Genomic DNA, 12,230 nt, shown 5'->3' with positions numbered 1-12,230 from the left:
CATATTTCCACATTGTTCCTTAGTTGAGCTCACAGAAAAATATTGCCTCCACCATTGGTTCACAGCTAGTTAAAAGATTCAACTAGTAAGTTCATAAGCCAATGTGGAATTGAATTAAACAGACCTGAGTTCTGGTCGCCCTTTTATAGGAAAGATACAGAGGCTTTGGAGAGGTTGCAAAGAAGGTTTACCAGGATGCTGCTTGGACTGGCGGGCTTGCCTTACGAAGAAAGGTTGACTATACTCTGACTTTTCTCTCCAGAGAGATGGAGGAAGAAAGGCGACCTGATCAAGACTTGCAAAGTAATGAGAGGCATGGATAGAGTCGATAGCCAGAGAATTTTCCCCAGGGCAGGATTGACTGCCATGAGGGGTTACAGTTTTAAGGTGTTATGAGGAAGGTATAGAGGAGATGTCAGAGGTAGGTTCTTTATGCTGAGAGTTGTGAATGCATGGAAAGCATTGTCAGCGGTGGTGGTGGAAGCAGAGTCATTAGAGACATTTAAGCGACTGCTGGACATGCACATGGATCGCAGTGAATTGAGGAGCGCATGGATTAGGTTATTTTATTTTAGGTTAGGATTAATACTCAGCACAACATCGTGGGCTGAAGGGCCTGTTCTGTGCTGTACCTTTCTATGTTCTATGAGTAATCCTTGCTATGCCCTGATAGACCGTTGGAGTAGGTGGGACTTGAACCTGGGGCCTTCTGGTTCATGGGGGGTGGATCAGTGCAACACAAGAGTCCCTTGGGTGCTGCTTGATTGTTAAACTCAGCTGGAGTAATGGTGTATTTGATCTAATCTGCTGTGGATTAAAGGAGGAGGCAAATCAGCCCAAATTCCATCCTTTGATTGTTATCCACTGATTTCAACTACAAAACTTCTCAATGATGAATGGCCTGCAGCAATTATCCAGGTTTAAGGATGAGGAATGACTACTTAAAACACAATACAAGATGCAGAGAGTGTGGAAACATTTCCCAGCTTTCTGGCAATGATGGAAAAATATGAAGGAGTTACTTTTGAATGTAATGCCTCAATAGAAGATTGATGAGTTCAGGAAAAGCTGGAAAAGCAAGAATTTGAAAGTTACTAGTGACTTGTTTATTGTTCTTGTCTCACTTTTGGACTACATGGCAAGAAACATCAATTGAAACTGAAATCTCAATTTAATACTGAAAACCAGGACACGTTCCCCTGTGTACAGTAATGTGAAGAGAAAAATGGAAAGGGATTATTGGGATCCTTGAGCTTGTTCTGCTATTCAAGAATTTCATGGTTGATCTGCACCTAAACTCCCTTTACTCTCATGGTTCAATGACTCTTGATACAGTTATTCAAGCAAAGCCTAGTGACCTCCATCTAAAATAAAATCAACATCCTTGGGGTTACCAATGACTCGAAACTCAACTGGGCATCTCATATAAATGCAATGGCTACAAAATCAAGACAGAGGCTAGGAATCCTGCAGCAAGTAACTCACCTCCTGACTCCCCACATCTTGTCCATCATCCACAAGGCACAAGTCAGGAGTGTGATGGAATACTCCCCACTTGCCTGGATGGGTGCAGCTCCAATAACACCCAAGGAGCTTGGCACCATCCATGTCAAAGTAGCCCATTTGTTTGGCACCACATCAACAAACATCCTCACCATGGACACCCAGTAGCAGCAGTGTGTACTATCTATAAGACAAACTGAAGAAATACACCAAAGATTCTCAGAGAACACCTTCCAAACCCACAAACACTTTCATCTAGGACAAGGGCAGCCGATGCACAGGAACATCACCAACTCCAAGTTTTCCTCCAAGCCAGTCATCACCCTGACTTGGAAATATATTGGTGTTCCTTCACTGTCACTGGCTCAAAATCCTGGAATTCCCTCCCTAACAGCATTGTGGGTCAACCCACAGCAGGTGGACTGTAGCCATTCAAGAAGGCAGCTCACCACCAGCATCACAAGGGCAACAAGAGATGGGCCATGAATGTATGCCGGCCAGCGATGACCACATCCTGCACACAATTTTTATAAAAGTGAATGTGCATCCCAGCTCTCTGGGGAGAGAGTTCCCTTTTATCATCACTTTTGCTACGAGGTTCGCTTCACAAATAGCTGGCTCCGAATTTTCAGATTATTCTCTTGTTTATCAGTCTTGGGCCAGAAGTATTGAGACAGAAGGATTCCTGGCTCTATGAGCCTAACTTTTACAAATGGCTATTCATGCTGCTGTTTTTGGTGTGAGGTTTGGACTGGATTGGAAGCCAGTCGGCCAGACTACCAGCCTGAAGGAGTTGAGGAGTTTGTTGGGTTCCTCAGAGAAGTGGGCAAAATATCTGCACTGGGGCTTCAACTCTGTGTCTGAAGATTAGGAAAATTATATAGAAAACATTCCTCCTGCCCTTATCCCTCAACCTCCCTCACTCCCACACACACCACACATTCCATCCAATGCTAATCCATAGTACCGAATGTCCTGTACACACCATTCATAGTACCTCATACTTTTTATTCCACAATCTGGCCCTTTGCCCATATGCATAACCCTTGATCCTTCAACTCTCCATGCAAACTTAGAGCCTACTTCAAGCCGCCATGTCTTCCCTCTTCACCTACCAAACCAATGTACACAGGAGACAATAATGGAGTTATCTTAAAGTTCTACATTGATATTCTATGAAGAAAACCACTCTTGTATATCAAAACACATTTTAACAGCTCTTGTCAGGTTTGGCACTTCTTAACAGGTCTTTTACAGGCTTGACAGTCCCAAGGAGCTGATGCAGCTTTTACACACAATCCTCTCGACTGTTAACACTCACAAAGGTTATCTGAACCCCCAGCAAAAGATATCTGAGCCTCCCTCCCAAAAGGAGAGCTGACCCACCTCCAAAGCATCCTCTGTCCTGTGACCATATTAACAGGATAACTAACCTGGTGACCCGTGACCAGCAGAGTTCCACAGGGATCAATGCTGAGACCACAACTACACTATGATATGTATTAATGACTTGGAGGAAGGAAGTGAATGTACTGTAGTCAAATTTGCAGACTACACAATAATAGGTAGAACAAGAGATAGTGAGAATAATACAGACAGTTTATAGAGAAATAGTGTTGGGTGAAATAGGTGGGCAAAAAGTTGGCAAATGGAGTGTAATATGGGAAAATGTGAAGTTATTCACTTTGGAAAGGAGAACAAAGAGGATTATTATTTAATTGGAGAGAAACTGCAGAAAGCTGCAACACCAAGGGACTTGTGGATTCTTGTGCATAAAACACAGAAAGCTAACACACAGGTGCAGCAAGTAATCAGAAAGGCTAGCGGAAAATTGACACTTATTTCAAGAGGATTGGAATGTGAGAGTAGCAAAGTCGTACTGCAACTGTACAAGGTGCTGACAAGACCACGTTTGGAGTACAGTGCGCAGTTTTGGTTCCTTTATTGAAGGAAAGATATCATTTCATTGGAGGCAGTTCAGAGAAGGTTCATTAGGATGATCCCCAGTATAAAAATGTTGTCTTATGATCAAAGACAAAACAGGTTTGGTGTCTATTCATTGGAGTTTAGAAGGATGAATGATAATTTCATTGAAACGTACCCTCTTGACAGGGTAAATGCTGAGAGGATGTTTTTCTTCACTGGAGAGTTTAGGATCACAAGACATCATCTCAAAATAAAATGGCGCCAATTTAAGACTGAGATGAGAATGAATTTCTTCTCTCAGAGAATTGAATCTTTGGAACTCCTTCCTGTGGAACAGACTTCTTGCATTATATTTAATGTTGAGAGAGATAGGTACTTGATCTGTAGGGGAATCAAGGGTTATGCGGAAATGACAGGAAAGTGGACATAAGGAAAGTTGGATAAAAACTGAAAGAACTGCGGATGATGTAAATCAGAAACAAAAACAGAAGTTTCTGGAAAAGCTCAGCAGGTCTGGCAGCATCTGTGAAGAGAAATCAGAGTTAACTATTTGAGTCTGATGACCCTTCCTGAGAACTGTTCTAAGAAAGGGTCACCGGACCCAAAATATTAATTTTGATTTCTCTCCACAGATGCTGCCAGACCTGCTGAGCTTTTCCAGCAACTTCTGCTTTTGTGTGTGAGGAATGTTGGATGCTATTGATTGTTGGATTAGACTGGAGAATCTGAATGGCCTACTCCTGTTCTTATTTCTAATGGTGTTATGGTCTTATCTTTGCTCAAAAGAAATGCATTGAGGTGGTCTGCTCTACACATTCCAGGTTCCATGTAAGAGGGTTACCAAAATGGCAAGTAAATGGAGATGGCTGACCGGTGAAGTAGCCAGCTACCTCTGGGAACAACAGGGCTATAAACCTGAGCTGACTCCATTCCCGACTTCACTGCAATCCCAAGTGACCCAAGGATTTCACGGATGTTCTGTCCAGTCGGAGAGGCTTTCCACCTGCCAAAAATATTGGCCTCTTGACTTCCTGAATTGTGTTCTGAAATTTCCATACCTTACCTCTTAAATGCTTCCATCATTGTTAGGAATTCAATTCGATCACCCCCAAACCTTTGAAATTCAACCAAATGCCAACCAAATTTAAATAAGCTCCCCTCAAAATTTAACTCTGGTTTCAATTTGATAAATCTGTCCTGGTAACACTTCTAAACCCTCCAAGATTAATAGTGTAGCTTTTCCATTCAATGTCCAAAATGAACACTGTGATCCAGATGGAGTCTAACCAAACTACCTCCAAGCGAATTCACAGTTTGTTGCATTTATAAAATTATTTTGCAATCTTCCAAAGTTTGAGGTAATCCGAGGCATGTTTTTGTCCTGGGATTCTACTTCCCTTGCATTTCTTCCGGAATGAGTCAGCTGATGGAGGAGTTGAGAGAAGTGTCAACGCTCTACCTCATTTTAGACCTTTCTGCTTTGTTGTAAAATCTGAACTCTGTCCATGCTGCTTTTCATTCTTCACCACTTGTAAAAGACCACTTGTTCAAATTCTACAGGTTCCTGAACACAATAAGTCATCATTATTTTTCTCTCATAGAAATCATACTTCAGTATGAATTCTTATAATATAGATATAGCATTTTAAAGCAAAATTCCCAGACTATAAACTGGCTGTAATTAATGAATGAATGATAACGCTTGCATTATGGAACCATTGAATATTTCAAGCTGTATTTGTTGCTGAGCCAGCAGCCTGTTGTTTCAGCCAGTCAGACTGAGGATGTTGTTTGTGAATACTTGATTGAACTAAGAGTGAAGAAAACCAATCAATCAATTTTCATTCACTTACCGAAAGAGATCTCAACAGCCTTCTATTGTTTCATTCAACTTTGTCTTGAAATATTCTTGGCTCCACTGCTCTGTCTAGAAGTTTATTCCGCACATTAATCACCTTTATTTGAGTGGAAATATTTTTTGAATCATCCTGAAGCCATCTTTTTCATGTAAAACTATGATTTTTCATTTTACTATCATAGATAAAGTAGTATTTTGGGTGAGTGTTTTCTATATTTTTAATAAAATCTTAAGGAATTTTTAAATACTTTCACAGGGCTCGGGCCTCACTAACAATTATCACCATCCCTAATTGCCTTTGAACTGAATTATTTTCTAGACTATTTCAGAGGGCATTAAGACTTAACCACATTGTTGTGGGTCTGGAGTCACATGTAGGCCAGACCAGATGAAGATAGCGGATCTCCTTTCCTAAAGGATTAGATTACTTACAGTGTGGAAACAGGCCCTTCGGCCCAACAAGTCCACACCAACCCACCGAAGCGCAACCTACCCAGATCCATTCCCCTATATTTACCCCTTCACCTAACACTACGGGCAATTTAGCATGGCCAATTCACCTAACCTGTACATTTTTGGATTGTGGGAGGAAACCGGAGCACCCGGAGGAAACCCATGCAGACACGGGGAGAATGTGCAAACTCCACACAGAGAGTTGCCTGAGGCGGGAATTGAACCCAGGTCTCTAGCGCTATGAGGTAGTAGTGCTAACCACTGTGCCACCGTGCCACCCACGGATGTTAGTGAATCAGATGGGTGGTTATGACAATTGGCAATGACAATATGGTCATCACTTGACCAATGTTTAGTTCCGGAATTTGCTGAATTTAAACTTCACCACCTGCTGTGGTGGAATTTAAACCCATGTCCAACTCTAGTGACATGATTGATATGCTACTGCCTCCCCTGAAAATTGTTTCTCAGCTACTTTCTTTCCAAGTTGCAAAACCCAAGTTCTTCCAGCTTCACCTTGTAACTCAGGTTCCTGACTCTAGAGATATCCTTTGTAGCATTGCCTTCAGTTCTTAAATGTGAGTGAGTTTTGAGAAGATTCTTAGCTGTCTCTTGTGATCCCTGGCAATTAGAATTGAATGTGCTATTCAGCATAGGGTCTGACTAGGGAACTGGGAAGTGTTAGAATTATAAATTTTATAAGATTACTATGTTTTGGAGCTGTAGATTTAGATTTAGGATAAGTGATGTTGGGGAGGTGGCGGGGGGGGGGGAATATGAGACTTGTTCTGACACAGCCTGACTGTATGCCCAGTCAAACAACCAAAAGGAAGACTTTGGTTGTTTCATTGAGATGAAATCTAAGATAGTCACACTTGGAAACAATGAAAGCAGTTTGTAATTGGTAAGACCCTGAGTCTTCCAAAGTCTCAGCAAAGTGTTGCAGTTTAAGGTTATAGATAGTTGTGCTGGAAATTGCCCCTTTATTTGTAAAATGAAAAAGGGTTGGTGTCATAAATAGCTAATCAGCACTTCTACATAGATACTACATTAAAATATTTGATGTTGCCATGGAAAAAGAGCAGAGGTAACTGTTTTGAGGTCAGATTGCAGGCTTCCCACAAAGCTCTGTACATCATAGGCACACAGAAGTTCTGTAGTTAGCAGAGAGAAAAACACTGCCTTGACTTTGTGATTTACCCTAACCCGGGGGGGACAGAGTCTCTAGTTGAAGAGCCACATCCTGTGGTCATTTAGGGATTCTGGGTAATGGTCTGGTATCATTGGAAAAAACCTTACTGCGACTGATAGATTTAAAAAACTTTCCAAAAACCAAGGGAAATGCCTGTATGGCCACTCAAAGTTAATGCTTGACAAGAGGTGAATGTATGAGAGGCTAGGACCAACTGTGAACTGTTTGCAGCAGAAACCTTAATTTTGTGGAGAATGTAATGTGTCACAAGTACAAATGTAGAGTAGCCCTCACTGTAATCTAAGGTATTGGTTGCTTATAAGCCAAACAGTTTTTAATCAATCATTATCTTTACTTGTTTGTTCCAGTATTGTTTTAAAATATGAATCCTGTATCATTCTTTCAGCTAATAACTGAAAATTTAAAAGTTACTGAACTCTATGCAGATCACAATACTTCAATCACAGTCAAAATAGTTGCTTATAAGTCAGAGGAGATTATGTTGTTCAGGATATTGTCAAATGAGACTCAATCATTGCACTATTCCACTGAGTCAGAACATTGTCAGTTCTCATTCTAGAGATTTAAAGGCAAAAATATATAGTGCAGTCTAAAGAAAGAATTGCATTGTTGAAGTCATTCAAATAAAATATTAACTTAAGGCTCTGTTTGCTCTCTCAAGTGGATGTACAAATTCTAGAATCACAGAATTATTCAGCCTTGAAGGAGCCCATCCAGCCATTGTATCAAAGCTGACTATCTAAATGAGCAATGTACCAAATGTAATTTCCAATCTTCTTCTTATAACCCTGAACACTCTTCCCATTCGGATAATAATGCAAGTCTCTCTTGAGAGCCCCAATAGTTTCCATGGAAGTATTTCGAAGACGAGCAGGAGTTATCTTTCTTGCCTCGTTAATATTTATGCCTCAACCAACATCAATGAAACAGATGATCTGGACATTATTTAATGTTTGTTGGAGCTTAAAGTGGTCATATTGGCTACCTCGTTTCCTAAATGTAGAACATCTAGCTGCAAAAGCACGTTGGCTTGTCCTGAGATCATGAATTTTTTTTATGCTTGCTAACTTTGTAATTTACTGCTCTACATTGGTTGCATATGTTTTGTATCAAGTCTGCTAAAGCATCTTGGCCTCTTTCAGTTTCATTCTTAGTTATTTCAGCACCATTTGTGACATATGCACAAATTTCTTTATCAATGTGCACCAAGTTACACTGAATGGCTTTACCCTGGGTCGATACAGTGAAAATATTATTTAGTTTCTAAATATTGACAGGTCTTGGAAAAGTAGAGCGGGCGAATGTTCCCATTGGCAGTAGGATAGGGTGAATGGCAAACAACCAAGAGGTGACAGAAGGAAATGATTCTCTACGCTACAGGTCTCAGGCTCTGGAGTATCCTGAGAGCCCTGAAAGTGTGGTGGAAGCAGATCCAATCATGGCTTTCAAAAGGAAATTGGGTAATCATTAAAAGGGAAAAGAAATTTAGGGCCAAGGCGAAAAGGCAGGTGAGTGGCACCAGGTGAATTGCTGTTGCACAGTTACAAGGGGAGGAATCCTACAGGCTCCTGATTGCTGAGAACAGTAACATGTAATGTGCCAGATGATCATGAGGGATCTATTGACAGCATTCATAATGTTGGGAACAATATTATATGTTGTTAATGCTGCATTTAACTAAGTTCCAAGTGTCGAGGGGAGATTCTTGCTGGGCAATACTGATCTACCCTGTCAGGAGAATTATTTATTGTTACCAGCCTTCATTAATACATAACTCTTTATTGCCCCACTGCTCCAAGCAAACTGACATGGAAGTCAAACTGGCTGTATGGTGGCATCAGCTCACTGCTTAATACAAAGATTTCCATGTTACACAGCAACCAGCAGCATCTCAGGGCACGCGCCATGGGCACTAGCCATTTGCACTTCACATGCATGAACTTTGTGTCAGTGTTTAGGAACCCTCATGGCACATCTTAGATACACTTACAGTATGCTTCTGCACCTCAGTGCTGCACACCGAGGTGCATTGGCAACTATCATTGTAAGGCTGCAGCAAGGACATTGTACACTCAGGAACATGCACCCAGTTCATGGACTGGATCAGGCTGAATCTCCAGGCTCTTTATTTGTTCCCTTAGTGTTTACTCACATTGAGTATCCCTGCCTTGCCTTGCCTTGGCTCACCTTTTCGAGCCTTGTCCCTCAGTTTGAGATACCAGGCTCACAGCACTGCTGCGTCACTCTTCCATTCAGTGCAGCCACAAAACTTGAGCAGCTTTTCATGGTTGACAGCAGTCCTCAGTCAAGTCAAGTGAGCTAGTGTTCAAGCAAAGGGGCCCGGCACAATGAGTCCTGTGCAGCCTCCAATACCAGTCCAGGGGCTTGGACATAGTCAGTCAGCCTCTCCAGCTACTCAGACTCAGGATCCTTTTGTCATAAAGGGTGAAGAGCCAAATGTCCAGCAGCTCATATTAACGTTACTTTCCTCACAGAATGAGAAAGAGACAGGTATTAAAGGGCATGAAAGTGGCTGGCACAGTCATTACATTTGATGTAGTTATGGAGGTGTCCTGAGTGACTGAGTAGGCAGATTTAGTGGTATCAGGGGTTGGAGTGGGTGAGGATATGTGAGGGAAAGTATTGCACAAAGTGATGAGAGTGGTAGAACAGGAGCCTTGATAGAATGCAAGTAAAGTAGCAGAGATAGAGTGAGAGTGAGATATTGGAGAGGAGATGGGTAGCACTTCTGCTGGTAGTGTGGAGATGGACATTGACCTAGTTGCCACATTGCTCCATCCAGTTGAGACAGCACTGATCCAGGTGGATCAAACTAGGGCTAGTCTGGCATTATGGCCCTCACTGCTGGTGCAGCGGGGAGACGATGCCCTGCCTGTGCATCACCCTATCGGCCAGGGGTTCTAGGTCCCTGCCATCAGAGCAGGCCTCAAACTTCTACTGCCTACCACGTCTGGTGCAAATCAGGAAATGCACAGGCCAGCTCTTGACTAACAGTGCTTGTCTGGGTGCACAAAGGCCTTTTAAAGATGGTACAGGTGCAATACCCATCAATTCCAGGATGGCCCTGTAATAGCATGTTGTTCTGGGGATGGTGGGTGATAGAATGGAACTAACATCGGGCAAGAGGTGTGTCATATGGGTGGGCTAGATCATTAACAAGGCAAAGTTGATAAGATGGAGCAAGATACCTAATTGGGTCTTGTGGAGCAAAATCCTCCATGAAACTTGATAGATGATAAGATTAAGCACAGTGGGTTAAGTGCCTCTGTATTGTATCCTTTCTGTGATCCTGTGATCCCATTCTACAATCCCCGATTAATGTGATTAAATTGAATTCAATTTTATTTTCACTCTTCATTGGAAGTAATTGCTGTATTCAGTATTCATTGGGTTTTATTTTATTTATGATTCCAATTACAGGCCCTTTATCTCAATGACAACCAGATAGCTCATATAAAAGGCGGTGACTTTTGTCCCAAGGTGGATGACCCAATGAAGAGCCCATACAGTCGGATCAGCCTGTATGGAAATCCTATTCCATATTGGGAAATTGAGCCTGGAGTCTTCCGTTGTGCTTTGGACTGGATGTTTATCCAACTCGATCGACCCAACTAAAGCTTTGTTCTGAATATAATGCAATTGACTGAAACTTGTGCCAGAAATTAAACTCTAGGCCTCTTACTACCATTTGTACAGTTGACTTCCTTAAACAAATTGCTGAATAGTGAATATGAAAATTTTAAAAAGCAGCATTTCTTTTTACACTCATTACATTCACTCCATGAATAGTTTAAGTGGCTATTTTTCAACTTTTTAAATATGTTTGCCATTTCAAGAGTCAATATTTTACACAAGCATGTTCTGCATCATGTACTGCAATATGCACAAATAACATGCATTCATAAAAAAGAACAGCAAGCTTTTCATTGCAGTTTGCGTAATAAAAATGTTACAGAATTTTCAGATTAATATTTTTGTTTTTTTTTAATGATAACCAGCCCTTTTTATTGTATCAGAAATCATGCATTTACTTCAGCTAACTGCATTTTTTTTCAGCCATCGACAACACACCAGACTTTGAGTTTCTCAGGAGGTAGGGTCTGCATGAAGATGAATGTGCAACAAAGCATTGCGACAATGTAATTGCTAAGCCAATGATAATACACATGGTAATGCATGCTCCAAAACAAAAAAACTGTAAGTGCCAAACTTTTGAATAAAATCAGATGAATTTATACAGTATCTTGACACCAGTGAATGTAAGGTATGGTGAAAATGGTGAAAACAAGGAATCATTTCTTCACATTTGGAAGCACTGCAATAAAATGCACTTAAAGACAATCTGCTGACTCCATTTGAGCTGAGCTGGCTCAATTCTTCAAAACCCAAATGTGCAGAACAGGGAAATGATCAGATTCCACGTGAATACAATCCCAGATTATGGATAGATACACATAAGTAGGTGTTTAAAATGAATTGTTCTGTTGAGTGTGTTCCATAGACTATTAAAACAAAGAAGGCAGCTAGTCATCTTATGCTCTATGCGTTCTAGATCATTGAAAGAGCAATGCAACTAATCCCTCTTTCCAACTAATCCCATATGAAACCTGTAGAGTACATAAATCCAACTTGTTCAGCCTTTTATTTTGGAAACAAATAGAATTAGACATCAGCAGTTTGTGCCATCAAGCTCAAAATAATAAGGGAAAATTGAAGTATTATGTATTGGATCATTTTGATCCAAATATAAAGTGTTCTTGTAACTATATAGAACACAGCACAATATTTGTACTTTACAGTCTCTGCATTACATTGAAAATTTAAATTTTATCTTTTCAGTTGATTCAATAAGTAATTTGTTGAGTTATATACATCAGGAGGGATCTGAGTTTGATTCTGGGTCTGTGCTGTCTTAAAGAGGCATAAACGATTCTATAAAGGTCCAATTGACCATTGATAAATTCATAGAAAAGTAATATAAATTGTAGAGTCAGGTGAAATTCTCTTTCATAACTTCAACTTATAACTTCAAATACCAGAAAGAAGAATGGGCAGAGAATTATCTCTGAGTTAGATTCCCTAACCATATCTTCTTCATCACAATACCATCCCTGCAAATTTTTAAAAGAGGAAGACAGATTTACAGCAGCTCCAGGGGATTTATATAAATCTTATCATGTCACTCAGAAACATCTCAAGGCACATTGCGTGCAAAGAGATACTTTTGAAATGCAGCAACTGTTATGCAGGATGCAG

The 12,230-nt window shown here is 40.8% G+C and overlaps 1 protein-coding gene across 3 annotated transcripts in view; it reads left to right on the top strand.

Annotated features, from left to right (window-relative positions):
* The window catches only part of LOC140467104 (decorin-like), a 62,949-nt gene extending 51,755 nt beyond the window's left edge, over positions 1 to 11,194 (top strand). The window contains exon 8 of one of the 3 annotated variants that reach the window (XM_072563172.1): positions 11,031 to 11,194. In XM_072563172.1, coding sequence (XP_072419273.1) covers positions 11,031 to 11,117 — 87 coding nt within the window. In that variant the 3' untranslated portion in view covers positions 11,118 to 11,194. Of the gene's footprint in view, positions 1 to 10,394; positions 11,003 to 11,030 lie in introns of those variants that run through there. The other 2 variants (XM_072563171.1, XM_072563169.1) reach the window with 2 other exon arrangements.
* The last annotated feature ends 1,036 nt before the right edge of the window (positions 11,195 to 12,230 follow it).

Source organism: Chiloscyllium punctatum, chromosome 45 (genome assembly GCF_047496795.1).
Source record: "Chiloscyllium punctatum isolate Juve2018m chromosome 45, sChiPun1.3, whole genome shotgun sequence".
NCBI classification, from domain to species: domain Eukaryota; kingdom Metazoa; phylum Chordata; class Chondrichthyes; order Orectolobiformes; family Hemiscylliidae; genus Chiloscyllium; species Chiloscyllium punctatum.
This window is presented reverse-complemented; position numbering and strand designations above follow the sequence as displayed.